General features: G+C 39.6%; 1 protein-coding gene across 1 annotated transcript in view; it reads left to right on the top strand.

The window, feature by feature from the left end:
* LOC149149477 (uncharacterized) overlaps positions 1 to 20,791 on the top strand; it is a 90,084-nt gene that overhangs the window by 27,680 nt on the left and 41,613 nt on the right. The window contains exon 6 of the mRNA XM_089445348.1: positions 4,167 to 4,295. Within this exon, the coding sequence (XP_089301474.1) occupies positions 4,167 to 4,295 (129 nt within the window). The remainder of the gene's footprint in view (positions 1 to 4,166; positions 4,296 to 20,791) is intronic.

Below are 20,791 nucleotides of genomic sequence, written 5' to 3'. Positions count from 1 at the left end.
TTCAAGCCCAATATCATCTTGGAGGGCTGTTTTAAAGGCCTCTCATAAGGAGAAGAAAATAAATCGAATCAGTACTATTTTAGAAGACATTCCCTCAGATTTTCCCCCACCCCCTGGTAAGGGATGCCTGAGCAATGCCCCATGGGAGGTCAAGGGGTGTCCCGATATCCCTCATGTTTAGATATCCCAGTGTTATTCACTAGGGACAGTATGTTTAATGCTAAGTTGCAAAAGTCCATAATCTGAAGCTAAACAATGTTAAATTTTTTGGGCACTAGACTCGGTGCACGCACACACACCGGATCTGGTAAGAAGTCTCAAATTAACTAATTAACTGAAACACACTAATGTACCTAAACAGAAACAATTTTTTGCACAGCAGAACTCATAAAACCAGCATTCAGATCATGCACAGTAGCACAAGTTTTGCCCTATCAACAATTCTTCATTATTTGTCTTAGAAACTACTCAAGCTCTCAGGCTCCCTTACTAGGATTATGGCCCTCAATTAAATGACATATATAACCATTACCCTGGATCTGATCCAGCAGATCAAGCACTATATTTGTCCTTGATTTGGCTGATTTGGATCTTCTTTGCTGCTCTGTGCTCTTTCATCAGACCCAGCACAACTGAGTATCTCACTCACAACGAACCTGCAATATTACTTATGCAGAACTTTTGTTTACTTATCCATCTCAATGTCTTGTGCTCCTGCACGTCCTTGTGCCCTACTTGGCCCTATCGGTGCTCTCAGTTCCTTGCCCGCTTGGCTTGCTTGGACCTCTTGGCTGGCATGAGCTGCTTTACTCTCTTGCCAAGCCACAAGAATGAGTCATTGACTGTTATACTTTTCCAAAGGGTACAATACCATGGATCTATAGCATGGCTTATTAGAATACTATGGTTCATCAAAATACCATGGGTGTATGGGTGCAAAGCCCTATCACTTAGCCCAATTGCCCCACATGTGAGAATACTCAAGATGCTACTCAAAACATTAAGACATCCCTCTTAGCGAGGGATGTATTCTCACAACACCACAGGGAAGTGGCTTTGCCTTCGAACTTGGAGCACATTTCCATCTTTGATCTGCTAGAAAACTACTCCATATGACACAAAAACAACTTGCACTGTATGACAGGCACTGTTCTTCACAAACATCTTGCTCCTAAAAGCCTCTCGCCCTAAGCATGGCCATATTGTACTATGACACAATCTTGGAAGACTACTCTCTCCCATTTGCATGGCCATCTCGTATCATGACTTCTTGAACCTGAGGGTTGTCTTCCTTCGAGCTGTTGACTTCCTTTGAGCCTGCTTACTCCCTTTGAAGATGAACTCCCTCTCGAGCCTGCTTACTTCCTCTAAAGCCTGACTCCAGGCCTTCTTGACCCTCAAGGGTCTGCTTGACCTGCACTCCAAGTTTCTCACTTGGATCTCCAATGGCTATCTCAACCCTCTGACCCTCTCGGTCCTACTTTCTCGGCCCTTCTTCTATCACAGGAACACTTAGACCTATGCAAAGTATTTTCCCGAGCGACAAACTCTAACACTCCCTCTTAGCAAGGAAGGTACTTTTTGAAGAACCACTTGGAACTGGCTTATCCTCTGGTTCTCGCGCAATGTCCCAATCCTCATTCTTTATCTTGTAGCTCCCATTGCCAGGACTCTCTAACATTGCTGCCAAACCCCCGACTGGTACGATCTCCCTCTCTCTCTCTCTAAGAGCTGACCTATGCCAATCTTGTTGGCAAAACTTCGTACATTTTGTACATTCTCAGCTATTGGTTCTCTCTGCTACTACTATATCTTTTTTCTTGTGCTTGTCGTGTCAAATCCCTTACTCAGTGACCAATGTTTTAAAACTAGGCCGGTTTGACTCAGACTCGACCTAGTTGACTGAACCATACCCCTGCTTGGACCGATTAGGTCAATTAGTCGGTTAGGCAGTCGGTTCGTTATCGAACTGGTTGAGCCTGACTTAAACCGGTCGACCTTGGTAGCGGGAAAAAAAGGCAGGCTAGGCGGACTTGAAATCAATGTATTTTTTTAAATTATTTAGTAGCCCCTCTACCCCCCTCACGCCTATAAAGGTGACCCAACCCCCTAATATTTGCTCACAACTATCTGATTGCATTTGTTTGAGCATTTTGTGAGGAGTTTGTGAGCAATTTGAGTTGGTTTTTGGAGCAACATTGAGAAGGTCTGACTCCGATTCAGAGTCTGAGCCAGATGATGTTGCCTTGTCTAGCAGTAGTGACTAGTGATCACTAGATAGTATTCTGTATTAGTGACTTGTAGTCCTGTAGTTGTATTATTTTGTTGTAGAGGCCATTTATAGCCTCCTTTGTTATGTGTTTTTGTTCTGATTTCTATATATTACTTGTATTGGACAGTGCACTGGGTGCCATTTTGATATAATAGATATATTCATGAGCATACTTTGATCATATGTTGTCTTCTATCTATTATTCTAATGCTTTGAGTTTGGAAACATGAATGAAAGTCCTTATAAATATGTTCTTTCATAAAAAAAATTAAATATTTAATGTACTTTTTACAAAGTCCGAGTCATTGGAATCAACTAGTCCGAGTCAATATCGAGTCGGAGTTGACCCTCAGGCGGTTCTGAGTCTGAGTTTGAGTTTAAAAAATATGTTAGTGACTCCTTGGTTCCCACTGCATCCCAATGTAGCATTCTGCTCACAACATGATCCTCATGTGAGCGTTCTTCTCCATGTCTCACTAGGCTTGTTGATCCTGACCTTCACGGCCCATAATAGAAGTCTACCATACTTAGCCAACACTCTTGGCATGGGTCTTCAAAACACTATTGCTACTTGCAATAGTTTCTACATCTCACTCTCAGAGTGCAAATCTTCGATCCCACTGCCCTTCTCAGGGACCATGCTTTGATACCATGTTAAATTTTTTGGGTGCTAGACTCAGTGCACCCACACACCAGATTCGGTAACAGTCTCAAATGATCTAATTAGCTGATACACACTGATGTGCCTAACCGGAAACAATTTTTTGCATAGGAAAACTAAAACCAACAATTAGATAATGCACAATAACACAAGTTTTGCCCATTCAACAATTCTTTATTAAATTCTTCTCTGAACCTGCTTGGGCTCCCTTATTGGGATAATGACCCTTGAGGAAATTACATATACAACAATTACCCTAGATCTGATCCAACGGATCATGCCCTATATTTGTCCTCAATTTGGTTAACCCATATCTTCTTTGTCAATTCGTGCTCTTTCCTCGGACCAAACACAACTGAGTATCTCACTCACAACAAACGTGCAATATTACTCATGCATATCTCTTGCTTACTTGAGACAATCTCTCTCTCAATGTCTTGTGCTCCTGCACGACTTTGTGTCCTGCTTAGACCTCTCGGTCATCTCAGCGTGCTTGGCCCTCTCAGCTCGCTTGGCTCTCTTGTCAAGCCACAAAAATGAATCACTTACCCTTGTACTTATACTTTTCTAAGGGTGCAATACCATGGGTCTATGGGTGCAAAACCCTATCACTGAGCCCACATGCCCCACACATGAAAATAATGCTATTCAAAACATCAATAGAGGATCCTTGGGAGTGCGTCTTTGTTTATTTTTCTGACTTTATTGATGTTTGAAGTTTCTGTCTCAGAAGAGCTATAGAGTTTTTCTTTTATTGTAAGTGATTGCTTTTGCCTTTCCAATCACCATACCTATTTGTAACTGTCAATTAAGCAAGGATTTTTTTTTCTTTGGATAAAAAGATATTTCACAATGGGAGTTTGTTTACATATTATTGTTATTTACTTTACCTTCTTGTGCTTATGCATTAGCCTTCAACATCTCTTTATGCTTTTTAAGTTTCTGATGTCTGCAATTTTATGGGCTTCCACTATTGTATGCATTTCTTTCTTCACAATTTTTCCTACTGTCAATAAACTTTTGATTGGATCTGTTGCACTAGTTGTTTCTATAGCTGTCAATGTGTATAAAGATAATATCTGTACTTAAAGATGGGCTTATTACTAATGTTTTTAACCATTCAGCACTGTTGTATGCTTTTTCATTCTTTTAAGAATTCTTTTCTCAAGAGTGATATTTTCATTATGTCAGTTTGGGAAGCACAGCTCTAAACATTATGTGGAATGGATACAGGACTTTTTCACATTGTCTACTGGGAAGCGAAAGCGAGAGGAATTTCCTTCAAGTTATCTGCCTGGGGGCTATATTCCACAACAAGATGGAACAGGAGACTTTACATTAGAGTTTGCCCATTCAAAAGAGGTGTTTTTTCTGAACATAATCATGCTAGCTATTATAACTTGATCCAAGTAATTTATTTTCTTGTGTGCCATTGTTGTTTCTTTGATTAGGTTCAAGTTACATGCATGTATTCACATCAAATGTTATTTGACATGCATTTTTATCTTTCCTTTTCATTATGATCTATGCCCCTTTGTCATGCATGACTGAGAGTTTAAATATATTTCTGTTTCAGAGCCTGTATGCAATTGTTTAGGCTCCTGTACTCTAGCTGGAAAAACTGCCTATATGCTAATGACAATCATAACACAACATCAATGCATGCTATTAAAAGGTTATAGATGCAGACATAAGTGCAGGGATTTAACACTCTAAATATGCCACAACCAGTACCAAATATAGCTATGAAATCAAATAAAAAAATGGCATGTTCAACAACATAAGTAGAAACTACAGTTTAGTGTTAGAAACGACTAAGTTGCCAAGAGAGCCTTTTGGATCTGTTAAAATTGACACCTAGGGCCAAACTCCATGTGGGTCATCTTATTAATGGCAGTTGATGTTTTTCTTGGATCCCTCTCATCGAGAGGTGTAGGATTGATCTAAAGATCATCTAATTCCGATAAGTATTCATGGAGATATAAATATATTAGTGTTATGGGACAATTCATAAAGGTTTGCTAGCAACCAAATAAACCCCACTTGTGCTCAACTTTTTAGTATAAATAGAGGTGGCCTTCAAGTCATTTCAACACACACTTGGGATCTCTTCCTCTCTACTTGTCTTTGGGTTTTAGTAGGAAGAGAGATCCTAAGGGATAACGCTGCCCTAATCTAGAGGGAGTGCCCGAGGCTCTATGCTGCCCTAATGAAGAAGCCCTAGACGCAGGAGGAAAGGGAGATCTAGCACGGTGAAGGAAGCCCTAACGCTGCCCTATGGAGAAGCCCTAAAAGCTGCCCTATGAAGAAGCAGTAATACACAGCCATGGAAATGAAGGCAGAAACCCTAGCCGCAAGTCTAAGGAGAAGAGATGCCCTAAACCTAGTTGCTACGCTGCCTAATGGAAATGGCATCTAAACGCTGTTCTAGAAGAAGTGCTCTACACATGGAATGCCCTTGCTGTCATGAAAGGAAAAGCCCTTATCCTATATGCAATCATGAAAGGAATACCATTGCTGTCATGGAAGGAATGCTCTCACACGTAAACGCTGAGATAAAGAAGCCACATCTTCAGCTATCCTTAACGCTGTTCTAAATAAGGATGCTCTATCTGCTGTTTGGATTGAATCACAGTCATGAATGATAGATCCAAGTCTTATGATGAATGTTGTAACATTATAAACAACATAGTATATGACAACAAGATGTATGGTGCAGCAGTATGGACAATGAGATGTATGGACCAGTGTTTTAAAACTTTGACTCCGACTCCGACTCCGACTCAGCCGAGGGTTGACTCCGACTCCGACTTCGACTCAGTATCGACTCGGCTGGCTTGATTTCAATGACTCGGTCGTTGTAAAAAATACATTAAATATTTATTTTTTATAAAAACACATAATTTTAAAGATTTTCATTCATGTTTCCAAACACACAGCATTAGAATATAGATAGAAGACAACATATGATCAAGATAGGCTCATGAATATATCCATTATATCAAAATGGCACCCAGTGCATTGTCCAATACATACACGATGATGATATAGAGATCAAAACAAAAACACATAACCAAGGAGGCTATAAATGGCCTCTACAACAAAAGTCTGTGACCAGTACTACTGGCTACTGCTAGAGTTTCCAACATCATCTGGCTCATTGTTACTTGGGAGTAGGAGCGAAAGTGGGGAGCGAGAGCGAAAACGCGAGCGAGAGCAACATTTTCAGAAGCTCCTGGTTTGGGAGCGAATCCCAGAGGAGTTCGACAGCCAATGTCACTAACATCAAGGTACATAGAGGGATTGGTGCTCTTGATTAAATACGAGTTCCATACCCTAATACATGACAAAATTCAATGGAAACATTACAATCCTCCAATCCTGAAATCCTGAAAAACTGATAAGTCTGCTGGATTTTGAATGAAATCTAAAATTCTACTTTCTCCATATGAAATCCAATGAGGCCGAAACCACTCTCAAACATCCTGAATCATTTCATGGTAATGTTAAAAAGTTAAGTAAAAGGATGAAAATGAAGATTAAGGAGAATGTCACTTTTACTTTAAGAATTTAACATTACCATGAAATTTGAATAGCTATCAATAGTAGAGAGCATTTGAATGTGTTAAATAGGGTTTGGGAGGGGGAAATGGACCCAAAATAACATTTAACTAATTCATAAAACACATTGGAGTCCAAACCAATCAGCAAACACTTCAAAATTTCATTAAAAAAATGTCAAATCGCTGTTTTGATGGGGTTACAGGCCACTGGTTATGACTCGGCCGAGTCAATACAAAAAACGGCCGAGTTGGCCGAGTTAGCCATGACTCGGTCGAGTCATTCGTTATTTTGGGTCCATTTCCCCCTCCCTCAAAACTTCATTAAAAAAATGTCAAATCGCTGTTTTGATGGGGTTACAGGCCATTGGTTATGACTCGGCCGAGTCAATACAAAAAACGGCCGAGTTGGCCGAGTTAGCCATGACTTGGCTGAGTCATGGCTGACTCGGCCTACTGAACCGTTCCCTCCACCGAGTCACATTTCTGGGCAATGAAACGGATCAACTCGGTCGTTTCCATTTCGAATCGGCCGAATTTTAAAACTATGGTATGGACAACAAGATGTATGGTGCAACAATGGTGCAAATGTATGGACAACAAGATGTATGGTGCAACAGTGGGACAACAATGCTACATGGTGCTGCAATGATACAACAATGGGACAACAAAGGCAACTTGGTGCAGTATGGTGCAGCATATGGTACAACAATGGGACAACAATGGTCAATGGCATATAGTGCACGATGGGACAACAATGGTACAATGGTACAACATGGGACAACTAGTATTTAGTGCAGCAAATTCATGGTGCTGTTATGGTATGGCAAAGCACAACAGGACAGGCATGACATTGTGCAGCAGTGGCACAATGGGACAATCATGACATAGTGCAGCAGCGGCACAATGAGGCAGCCAGGACATTGTGCAGCAGTGGCACAATGGGACAACAAGCATGTGCAACATGGTGCAACACGATGAGGTGCAGCATGATGACGAGATGCAACACAATGATAGGTGAAGGAGTCACCTTGGAGAATCAGTTGAAGCAGCATGTCTTCTAATCTCATGTATTATCTTGTTAGAGATGATCTATGCTTTTATCTAGATAAGTCAACGTGTTGACCTCTGTTGTAAATGTACTATCTGTCTCTCTTTGCTGAACTATTGAAGAACATATAAGAAGAATTGATCAAGGGTTTCCCCACATTGGGGTTTGTCTCTGGCTAGCGCCACATCTTGTGTCCTCTTGTCTGGGCTTGTCTTCTGCGATTTATGTTTATGTTCTATCTGCAGTTTACTTTAATGTTGATGTGATTGCTAATTTGAAAAAGATATTGAGCTAACTATGAAAATTGAAATAAATTGCTCTAAGCCTAGAACATACCTAAACTTAACATGGTATCAGAGGTGAGGTGAAGACAAAGCCCAAGCAAGAGTGAAAGAGAAATCCTTGAAGACAACTGGGAAAGGACAAGTCACAAAAGAATCAATGGATTCCTCATCCCTATTCAAATTCACCAAGGGTAAAGTCGAAGCAGAGTATATCATTAGTATGGTGCAACAAAAGCTTTTGATGGCCTACCTATAGATCACTTCAATGGGAAGTTCGAATCTCAAGGTGAAAGGAAAGGTAGATGCCTTGCTTACAATAAGTTCGGCCATTATGAGAAGGAGTGTCCAAATGTCTGGGACACATCTATTGATGAAGATAACAATCATTCCAGGGACATCTTCGATGATCGAAGGAATGACAGATAATGGAGGTCATTAAGGAAACGACTGACTCTTCAAGGAAAGTAAGGAACCCAGGTATGCAGAATCAAATGTTGTTTCTGATAAGATAAAGAAGCGTTATCTTGTATTGGCTCTCTCCTTCAAATTCCCTTATTGATTATAGTGCTTTAAGGCACTTCATTAGATAGAAGGGTGCTCTCTCGAATTTGGTAAGAAACAATCATGGGATTATACTTGGAGCCGATGCCACCTATCCCGGAAAGGGTGTAGGAAATGTTACCCCTCAATTGAATGAGGGTAACTCGATTCATTTACATAATCTCTTTTATGTACCTGATCGCAAGAAGAACCTGGTGTCCATTTCGACAATGGAAGTCAAAGGTTTCAGGGTGGCATTCATCGATGGAAAGGTATGTGTTTGAAAATAGAATTTTCAAAGATGCTTTTACTCATGGGTTTAGGGTTGGAAATTTGTACCAAGTTGCAGGATGGTCCATTGGGGACCATGTTAGTTGACACATCTCATCTATAGCACCGGAGGTCTACTTATTGTGGGGCCCTACCCGATGTGAGTCAGATGGTGACTGGGATGCCTGAATTCAAAAGGAGCATGAAGGTACATGTCTGAGATGTACCGAAGGAAAATATTACAAAGGGACCATTCCCCTCATGTAGCAGGTTCACAGGCTTGGAACAACCCGAGGGGTTTGAGATTCATCGGGAATCTCATGTATGTAGGTGGAAGAAATCTGTCTATGGCTTGAAGCAAATGACCTCGAGTTTGATATGAGAGGATTGATAGCTGTCAGATGAATCTGAGATTCACTAAGACTGAAGCTGATCCAATGAAGATTGTGGATGATAGACCTCTCATACCGGCACCTTCTAAGAATGACCCATTTCTGATAGGTGTAAACCCTCTCACTTGCAGAAGTAAGTGGGAGTTGGATTCCGGATCTGGAATGGTAAATTGAAAGCCTGTGACTACCTCGAGGATCTTAACTTTCAGAAGTTATATGGTGATGATGCCGGACCAGATTTGGGAAATGCCTCTAAGTTTCATAAACTCATTTGCATTGATGTTCTTGGTGAACTTCCGCCCGTATATATGTTTTGCAGTTAGCATGGTGAGCTCATATTTGGTTGAGCCTCTTTGGATTGGTGCCAAGAATCTTCTGAGATATCTTCGGGGCACATTCTCTCATGGATTGAGATACACTGCCGGAAATATGAAGTTGCATGATTTTTCGAATGCTGACTAGGCAGGTAGTGTGGAGGATCACTAGAGCACCTTCTCAGTGCTAGTTCTCTTTGGATTCTGCTTCGATATCATGGATGAGCAGGAAGCAGAAGTCGGTTGCTATAAGCACCATCGAGACCGAATACATAGCTACGAGTATGATCTCGTGTGAAGCTGCCTGGTTGTGGAAGCTCTTCAGTGAGTTGTTTGTACACATGATGAATACCCTGTGATCCTTTGTGACAACCAGGGGGGATTCGATTGTCAAGGAATCCCGCATTCGATGATTGCTCCAGCAGATAGACATCAGATACTACCTTGTCTGGGATATGGTAAGTCGATGAGTGAGGAGCTCCATCGCATTGAGACTGATGTACAGGTTGCAGACATTTTGTCAAAGCCCCGGGGAAAGGTCAAATCTGTGACTTTCCCGAACGACTTGGATTTGTTGAGAGACCTTCATATAAGGGTCCTGCATGTTGCATGCATTGAGCTCTGGGAGCTCTAGGGGGCTTGAGGTACTTACTGGAGAAACACACGATCTTAGGGTGACTCACCCTCCCCTAATGGTGTGCTGTGTACAAGGTGAATAGCTCAGCCTTCCCCTGTGATACCTCGAGGCAACTTTGGGACAGGATGATTCGTTCTTTTGTGAGCCAAGGTGGTTAGTTCTCTTGTGGGACAGGATGATTAGTTCTCCTGTCGAGGCATCCTACCTTAGCTCACAAGGAGGTGGGAGAGAAAAGGAGAGAGAAGACTCAAGAGAGAGGAGGAGAGGGATGGATCTGGAGGGGGAGAGAGAGGCAAGGAAGAAGAAAGACATAGAGGGAGAAAGGTAGAGAGAGATAGGGAGTGACAAGGGAGAGAGAGAGAGTATGTTTGGGGGCGAGATAGAGAGAGGGAATAAGACAGAGACACGTAGATACAAATATAAATATTATATAGTATTATATAACCAGCCTAGATCCATCTTAACCTGGATCTATCAAGTGCTGAGAGGGATCCAATCTCTCAAGGTGCAAACTTGCTAACTCTTAAGAATGACACTGCAAATTCGATTTCATGTGAAAAAACAAACTCAAATTCTTCTCTTCAATTGTGATTCTTGCTAAGATACCATGGAGAAATTCTTGTAGATTCAAACAACTTTTGTAATTTTTCAAGAGAGGGCGAGGGGGAGAGAGGGAAGGATATCGTGACAAAACTAGAGGGAAGAGAGAGAGAGAGTGTGTGTGATGAGAGAGAGAGAGAGAGAGAGAGAGAGATGGGGGGGGAGACAGAGGGAGGTGGGAGAGAAAAGGAGAGAGAAGACTCAAGAGAGAGGAGGAAAGAGGGATGGATTTGGAGAGGGAGAGAGAGGCAAGGAGGAAGAAAGACATAGAGGGAGAAAGGTAGAGAGAGATAGGGAGTGAGAAGGGGGGGGAGAGAAAGTATGTGAAGGGAAGAGAGGGCGAGGGGGAGAGAGGGAAGGATATAGTGATAAAACTAGAGGGAAGAGAGAGAGAGAGTGTGTGTGATGAGAGAGAGAGAGAGAGAGTGATGCGAGAGAGAGAGAGAGAGAGAGAGAGAGAGAGAGAGATGGGGGAAGAGACAGACGGAGGTGGGAGAGAGAAGACTCAAGAGAGAGGAGGAGAGAGGGATGGATTTGGAGGGGGAGAGAGAGGCAAGGAAGAAGAAAGACATAGAGGGAGAAAGGTAGAGAGATAGGGAGTGATAAGGGGGAGAGAGAGAGAGAGAGAGAGAGAGTACGTTTGGGGGTGAAATAGAGAGAGGGAATAAGACAGAGACAGATAGATACAAATATAGATATTATATAATATTATATAACCAGCCTAGATCCATCTTAACCCGGATCTATCAAGCACTGAGAGGGATCCAATCTCTCGAGGTGCAAACTCGCTGGCTCTGAAGAATGATATTGCAAATTCGATTTCACGTGCAAAAACAAACTCAAATTCTTCTCTTCTATTGTGATTCCTGTTATGATATCATGGAGAAATTCCTTGTAGATTCAAATAACTTATGTAAATTTTCCCAAAAAAAAAAAAGACTTGAATCTACTCCACTCATCAACAGAAACAATTAATCGATCGAGAAATCACAAAACATGAGACAAGATTCAATCACATATGCTCAGAGATTTATCTAAGGGGAAAGCTTGCTGCTCAAAACCCCTTCCTATTTGTATATTGCATTAGATCAGAAAAATAGAGAAAAAAATACAATGCTTGTTCAACCTAAACAATCTCTGCACAAGTACAATCTATCTCACTGCCTTCGAAGCTAACTCTGGCCAATACTTAGCCAATTTTGCTGCCTACCAATCTCCTCTTTCTTTATGTTGTTTCTCAAGGAATTAGCCCCCTATTAATTAGGGATATCCCCATCTTGAATTGCGCAATCCCTATAGGTCCTTCTTTGATTGGATGCATCACCTATGCAACTCAGAAAATTATACAACTGATAGTAACCCAGATCTATCAAGCGCTCAGAGGGATCCAATCTCTCGAGGTGCAAACTTGTTGGCTCTGAAGAATGATATTGCAAATTCGATTTCACGTATTCAAAAACAAACTCAAATTGTTCTCTTCTATTGTGATTCCTGCTATGATACCATGGAGACAAGATTCAATCCCATATTCTTAGAGATTTATCTAGGGGGAAAGCTTGCTGCTTAGAACCCCTTCCTATCTGTATATTGCATTAGATCAGAAAAATAGAGAAAAAAATACAATGCTTGTTCAACCTGAACAATCTCTGCACAAGTACAATCTATCTCATTGCCTCACAAGCTGACTTTGGCCAATACTTAGCCAATTTTGCTGCCTACCAATATCCTATTTCTTTGTGGTGTTTCTCAATGAATTAGTCCCTTATTAATTAGGGAAATCCCCATCCTGAATTGCGCAATCCCTATAAACCCTTCTTTGACTGCATGCACCACCTGTACAACTCGGAAAATTATACAACTGATAGTACATTGCCCTTGAATTCCAATCTCAACTAGGTAACTTGAATTTCATGCATGCATGAGTTAATTATCGCTGATTTATCAGTTAATTGGTTGAACACAACACTGGGATAAGTCAGAATCCTAAAATGATTAGGATTGCACATGACACATTGGAGAAACAACTTATGGATCTACCAAAGAGCAGGAAAATGCTCAAGAAGGATTTCATTGAACACATTTGATGCCATGGGGCATCCTTTGTATTGTATTTCTAACCCTACTCCTTTTTTGTTTTGTTTTGTTTTTGTTAAAGTAGTTCTTATTTCAACATTCTGTTTCATAGGTTAAGTTTCACTTCTGTCTTTAGGCTAGATTTATGTACTTAATGCTATATGATGATTTTTAGGTTATATTTGGATGGACGCTACTTATACGAACTTGTGTGTTGCTTGGGTGCAGATTCTAGATTTTCACATTCCTTCAGTGAAGCAATGTGTCCCCAAGTAGAGACAAATGTTGACGACTTTGTGTCAACTAACCTATAGGTGTACACTTTTTCGCAAGGAGATTCCATCATGTTCGAGGATTCAGATCATCCTAGATTCATTAGTCATTAGTCTATCAAACTTTTAAACCCATTATGCAGTTTGTAATGTAAATGATCTTAGTAAGACCAAAATGTATGTAACAATCTAGGTAAGACTATTATTTTGATGACAATTTTCATCTTAGGAGGTTCTTCGTCTCACCGATTCATTTGTGTTTCTAAACACAAATTATCGGCAAAGGTTTTCTCTCTAGCTTCACCCCAAAGCTAAGGTGGATTTTGTTGTCGAGATCTTAGGTAAGTCCTAGTATTCTAATCGAGCCTTTTGTAAAAGTGATTTGTGAATAATTTTAGTTAATTGGCTAAATTATTTTATTACAAATCACTTGGTCTACTAAATCATATTGAGCAGCAGAATTGAGTAAAATAATTGAGGGTCTATAACGAACGAGTGTTCCCCCTTCACGGGTTAAATGTAATTATCATATGTAAATAGTATTTTAGCCATGTTGCTAAAATATAAGAGGGTTGGAAAAAATAATTAATCCTTTCATGTGTCAAATTTCAATCAATTAAATTTTCTTGCAAAAATAAATTAAAAATAATAAGCTAGAAATTTAAGAGTCAAAGTTAAGTCTTAAGAAAAATAAATTATCCAAATTAAAAAAATTCGTGGGTTCTAGAAGAATTAATTTTTGGAGGCCCTCCCCAAGGGAATATTGAAAATATCAAGAAATTTTGGACCCTTGGGCCTTGGTGGTTAAGTCAAAGTCAATTTTTTTGAGGAAAATAACTCAAAATAAATAATTTTGAGTTAATTAAAAATCAATTAAATGAAAATTTTGAATTTTCTTCAAAAAATAAATAATTTTGATAGTGATGATTAAAAGATAATTAAATTTTTATTAACGATTGAGATTACTTTGACGGAGATCAAGCCAATTACCTGTTTGGAGAATTTATTTGTAAATTAGAGGTCATTTGTTTCATAAAAGATCCAATCATTAAATCATGTACTTGCTCTTGAAGCTCTCTTGTAATCTTTTATGGAATAATAATAACGCAAAGTCTTTGGAGTTTACATTGATGGTGGTGTTCCTCTTCTACATCTTATGGTAATATTGTTTTTAATGTTCTGCTGAATACTATTTTTATAAATTGTTGGTTAATAACCTTTGAGGAATAATCTATTGCATAAGATCTTGCATAGTTTATTGGGTTTAAAATAACATTTTAATTTAATAGAGTTAGCAGGTATCTCTAATTCTAGAAAAATTACATTGTTATTTTACGTCTCTATTAATCTAACAATTTAATTTGAAGTGTGCAAAAATCATTTGAATTTAAAAAATTGGGCATTTGAGGAAGTCCTCGGCTGGACTAGCTAACTCCCAAGGCATAAGATCTAAAGAGCCTTCCTGATCTAAATTCTTAGACTTATCTTACGATTTTCCTTTGCAGGGTCTTTTGGGGCTAGTACCTCATTTTTTAAATTAATCATCTTTTATAATTTGTGCTAAATAGATAGATTTAGCTAGAGAGAGCTTAAATCTACAGATTTGAGAGCGAAGTTGGATTCATACTCCTCATATCTGATAGACTTGTAGTTTATTTGTATAGATCTAAAATTTTGTAATATTATTTTAAATTTCTGACATCTGGATCTTGGGGTTTTAGTTATATTTTGTATAAATCGGGTTTTGGGTATTTTGTTTTTCACTTGTGTAGGTGTAGATCTGAAGTTTGCCAAGGAAATTTTTGGGGTTTTAAGACAGATCTAGGCCCTGAAGGGCAAGATCTTGTCTCAAATTTTGTTTGCAGAGCCAAAAATAATTCAGTGAAGATCATTCAGTGAAAATTCAGATCTGGGGCATAAAATCACTGTGATTGATTAAAGGCAAATCTAGAAGTGAAATTTAGTTTTTTGGGCAAAATTTTTTAGGGCCAAGTGCAGCCCTTGAAATCGCACAACATTGTCACCTTCAACTCTCGGTAGCCCACCTTTTGCTCCTTCTCTGTCCGTGGCTACTTTTCATCTCGACACCCCTGTCCGAGTTGCCTTCCTTCGCTCAACTGCCTTCTCCTGTCCGCAACCTTCCCCTACCTCTCTCGGCTCGCGTTTCCCTTCTTGGATTTTCCTCCATTTTGCTGCCATCTCCTCCTTGCAGTGTCTTTTCACTACCTCTTTCCCAAGGCTTCAAAACAACCTTTCAATTTGCTAACCAAAGCTCACAAATTCTTGCAGTAAGTGACATAGAATTCAAAGTATTTCCTGAGTTATATTTGGCAACAAGTCTGAAGGGGTGATTAAATTCGTTGTTTTTCAAGCCTTAGGGCTCTCCTTGGTGCGTGTACTTTGAACCTTAACTCATTCTTCAATCAAATAAATTTGCATAATATTGGCACTAAAACACACCTAAAATTCATATTTCACTGAAGAATTCTTAAATAACTTGTGCATTTGCTTAACTAAATTTGATCACAATTTCTAATTGACTGTCATACAAATTTTCAGAGGACTGATATATTTATTTGCAGTAGATTTTCTCTGCTCTCATAAAGTTGACTTGCTGCTTTTACTATCAGTGAATTTATCTGCTATCGTAAATTTAATCTCTGGAAATTTAAGTAATTTTGAAAGATTAGCAAGGCTGAAATTAATTGTTGGTTTGAGGAATTTGAAAAGTCTGAATTCTTATTCTTTTCGAGTTCCATGATCTGAAACTTGCATGCACATAAACTCACTGTCTAAGGAATAATTTCACATATTTGGTCAAGAGGGTAATCTAAAGAGTTGTTGATATCTAATTTCTTGTTCCATTAATTTGTGAAGGTTATTTGTGTTAAGATTTAAATCCCTTTGAGCTAAGTGGTATTGAAGGTGATTTACCTTAATTACATATCATTGAATAATTTTGGATAATTGATTGATTGAAGTTTAATTGTGCATTTCTTGGATGATTAATTTTCTTGAAAGCTTCAAATAATTATCATTGGCATTTTTCATTGAGATTGGATAAATACTCTATTGTGGATTTGTGATAAATTGTTTATCTTTCAATTCTCAAGTTGAGTATTTTCATTTCATGTTGTGAGCATTTTCAAAGTTGGCATAATTGGGATCGTCTAATCAGACTTCTTGGATAAAGTACTTGGTGAAATAACTCAAGATAAATCATAATCTAAGTACTCTAAAGCGTTAACATCCTCCTTCTAAATAATCATCCTCTTTCCTCGCTTTGCATCCTCATTCTAAGTTAGTTTTGCATTTAATAATTGACCTCCAAACATAAGCTTGGTTGAAAGAAAGATAGGAACACTTATGTCTTCAATTGAGAAGTCTAGTTTTTTAGTGTCTAAAACGGTGACTTTGCAGTCCTCAGAGCTACAACCTCTGCAATGTTGGAGCCATCAGGTACGTTAGATTTCAAGGAGAGGGATCGTTAATCACACCCTCATGTGCTTCATTTTGACTTCTTTATGCCATTCTCTATAAAGTTTAGGCTCAATACAGACAAAGATCAAAGGACATATTAGAATAGACATTTAAATAAAATCAACCAAGATTCTTTCATTTCATTTAAGTCATAGGAATTGCATTTTCATATAGGATAATACTCATCAAAGTAGAAGTTGTCCACCCTGTACTTGATCTCAAAATTTGTAAAGCAAGAGTCTTGAACTCCATAAGGCACTGGTTTCAAACCTCATAAATCCAATTGAATCCTTAACATCTTGCTAAATCTAAACAAGTACTTGGTCACTCCACTGTGTCTTCCTGACTAGCTGGTTCCCAACTAGTCCTTCATCTCATTTCCATAGCGTCTACCCTCCATAGTCTGATGTTGGGAGACAACTTAAATGGAGAGGTTGGGGATTAGGGTGACAACACCCAACCTGAGTCGTTGTTGCAGTGCTTATACATTTTGAGCGATAACAGGAACCACTCTACAATGCTCAAGTTAGGCCCTCAACTCGAATTATCGAGCCAACTAAGTGAAATTGACTTAGTTAACCCATTCTTGTTGTCTTGTGATGTGGAATTACAATTTTCTCCTAATTTAATTCAAGGGAAAATTAAATTAGGATTTTCTTGTTGCCATTTTCAACATTTAATATACAGACAATCTAGTATGACTTGTGAGTCAGTCTGAATCACATTTAGTTGTGAGATGGGTCGAACATACTGTCAAGTCAAACTCGTGTGGAGTTAGACTTAGTAGGGTTGACTTGAATTTCTTTCCTCAAAAAAAGGTCAGAGTTGGGAGTTAATTCAGACTCAAAAGAGTTCAGTAGCACTGATTGCTCATCCACATTGACATGGTGGTGAAGTCCCAATGAGGTTTGAATCCAGATCAACATAAAAGAAAGTGTTTCAACTTATTGCCATACTGTTCTTTTTTAAATAGATTGAAATATTGCTATGTTAATTCAAAAGCATTTTACATTATTTATAGTAAAAGAATGAGTTACATCAACCAAAAAATTAAAATGTCAATGCTAAGAGTATAAAATTGTTGCTCTTAGTACCAAATCTCTTGCTACAATCCCACAATAAATGTTAATTGAGTTTTAAAGTTTAAAATTTATTATTATATTATTATTTTTAAGTAATTTTATTTACAATCTATCAGTAATTACTTACCCACAATCATGTGCGCCAAATGGAACCTATGCTTTCAAATTTGACATTGACATTGACATACTAGCTATGATATAACTTTAACAACATATGAAGTAGATAAACAAAAGGGCAGAGAAGACAAGTACTAGGCTATTACGGGGAAGCTTCCATGGGGACGTCCTCCGAGAGAGAGATGGGAGCTTCCTTGGACGAGCTAAGAGCTTCTTTGGATGAACCAAGAGGAGCAACTTGCAAAATACCCTTGTGCCTTTTCACCAACCAAGTGAGCAGTGTGGTGTTGAAACGGTCCTGTCTCCAGAAAATCGACGCATTCCATCAAACTTGCTGTGCTTTTGCATTATTCATGGCTTGGGCCACCATAGTCTTGGTGTGCCAGTACAATTCTTTCATTTTTTGGAGCTTTAGTATCGTAGGCACCAAAGGAAATTCTTACACTTGGGTCCTGCATATAGACCGCCACCTCATTGTCAAGTTGCTCATGATGCATGAGCTGATGGAGCTCTTTGGTATGTGGGGGATGGTGTATCAACTTGGGTGGCAGATCAGGAGGTTGAGAGTGATGCTCAAAAATGTGAATGGGGTTAGCCTAAATGGTTTAGGTGGTTATAAGCTAAGGGAAGAGTAGCGAAAGGTGGAGAGGATAATGCCAGCAGAGGAATGGTAGCAGTCATGCACGTGCGATTGTCCTTAAGTGATAAGGACAAAGACCAAATCAATGAAGTCAAGGGGGGGCATTTGCCCCGAGCCATGGCTATAATGATCAAGGATTGAAATGATTGTCTAATGGTGTGCCTGCATCGAGAAACAATCCCAATATAGAGAGGAGTGAGCAAAGGGCCAGAGAGGGAGTGACCACCATAACATGCACCATTATGAAACTTGTTGAGGGGGAGCATGGCATGACATACGCCACTTGCCCCTAATAAAACATCCCACCTTTTAATCATATGGAACATTCGCTGGCATCCCACTTGAGGATGTTAGATCCTTCTTCGTTATGCATTGACACTCATGCCTGAGGATAAATGGAGCTGAGTCTTAGGTGCATGAGAAATCTTCGGGCATCTCTAGCCATCAGTTCCGTGAGCTGATTTGTTGTTTGACGAGCATGGGAAATGATTGGGCCTGAGTTGATTGGAATAAAGCAAGAAGGATTTTGCACTTGCCTAGGTGCCAAGGTTCCAAGTTGATGAGAGAAAGCCACATGGCCTAGGAATCAAAGCAGCAACAGGTCGAATTATTTCTGGGGGGCATAGAGTTTGATGTATAATGCGATTGTATCGTACATACTAGTTGTATAGGCCGCGTCCCTCTAGAGGAGAATCGGGCTGAGAGGAGATGTTTGGGAGGGCATGGCACAAAAAAGGGGTTTTCACGCAACTATAATAATTCCTGAAGAATTTTTTTCTGAGCAGTAAAAGAACACAAAGTTGCAGGTTTTCCATCGAGTTGGGGTTTCCTGGGTATATTTGGTGTCCAAAATTTTTGTGTGGGTGTTTTGTCTTCAAATTCAATTTTTGTTGTGCATGCTATGGTTAGATTCTCAACTATGTTTGCAATTCCTATTTGTATTTATGAGTGTAAAATTTAGATAAAATGTAAATCAGATTGTCGGGTATATGGAAAACTAACAACCTTGTAGGGCAATAAGCTCATGCTGGAGTATTTCTAGGTTGAATTCAAGCCTCCATGAGGGTGAGATCTTTGTGGAAGCAATGGCATTTTGAAGCTTGTTGGCTAGGCTAATGATAAGCTTTGAGTTCCCTTTTGCAATGATTTTCTTGTATAATTTGGAGTGGGTGATTTGAAGACCTCTAACTAAAGCCCATAGCTTTGTATGATTATTGGTAGAATGTCCTAGGTGACTCGCATAGAGGTGAAGTATGTGTCCTTTGATATTGCAAGACACTCCTGCATAACCAATTGTGCCTAGACTAAGTTTGGCAGTACCATTAAAATTTAGTTTTATGAAGGAAGGATGGGGGAACCTAAAGATAGGTGAGAAGGAAACAGGAGGGTGCACTGACTAAGAGAAGGAGGCAAGAGAAAGGTGGAGACCCCATTCAGTGAGAATTGTTAATTTAGGAGGCGAGCATAGGACATCATCTGGGGACCATCAGGCGGCAATAATGGTGTCTAAGAGATTTTTAATTAAAATTTGCCACAACGTGGGGAGGGGATGGATGGGCCCGAAAGATTCTTGAGTTGCGCTCCTTCTAGAATGTCCATAGAAGAAAACCTGGGAAGAGTTGCCACATTCAATTTAAGAGGGAACTTTTAAAGGGGTAGGGATTGCCATTTAGCACGAGTGGCCCAAATAATTCCTCAATCTTTGCCTGATTTCCGAAAGATTTGTGCTCCCCTGTCCCATGGTTGGTGAGGAGGTAGGGATTAAGTAGATGTTCTAGAGATTCCCCTTCACATTGACACAAAATGCAAAAGGTCAAGCCAACATGACCCATTTGAAAAATTATCCCACGTAAGAATTTTTGTGAGCTATGAACCAAAGGAATTTGTGAGGAGGACACTCAAATATTTTGAAGGTAGAGAATAATGAGTGAAGCCCATAATGCATGTGATGTGGTGTTGCATAGGAAGTAGAAAGTTGAAGTACAATTGGGATTTCTGAAATTGAATGGAGGTGCTTGAAGCTTGCAAGAAAGAGACGAGAATACCCATGAGAGACCAAGATTCCTTGACTGTTTGTTGGCAAATACGGGGGTATCATCCACAAATTGGATATGCGTAAAGGAGGGGGGAGTTGTGGAAGGATAGCCCCTTGATGGAACTGTTATTTAGGGCAACCTTGATGGCTTTGCCTAAGCCTTCAACAATGAGGAACAAGAGGAAGGGGGAGAGAGGGCCACCTCGGAAAATGCCTTGAGAGGTGATGAAAGGAGGGGTGGGTGATCCTTTGAAGAAGATGGAAAAGAAGGACGAGGAGATTAGGGCTTGAATCCATTAAGCTAAAATAATAGCTAAGATATATTCCTAGATGAGCTTGTCGAAGGCTTTTGACATATCAAGTTTTATCAGCATACTTAGAGTGCGGGAGGTTTTGAGGGAATGAATGATTTCATGAGCAAGAATAATGTAATCCATGATTTGTCTTCCCTCTGGATAGCTTGATTGCTCTGGAGTCTGAAGAGATGAGGGAGCAAAGAAGGGGCTTGAGG

Source organism: Pinus tabuliformis, chromosome 9 (genome assembly GCF_031772625.1).
Source record: "Pinus tabuliformis cultivar Carrire ecotype Pingquan chromosome 9, CPIR1, whole genome shotgun sequence".
In the NCBI taxonomy this organism is placed as follows: domain Eukaryota; kingdom Viridiplantae; phylum Streptophyta; class Pinopsida; order Pinales; family Pinaceae; genus Pinus; species Pinus tabuliformis.
Note: the sequence above shows the minus strand (reverse complement) of the source record. Positions and strands in the feature narration are given on the sequence as shown.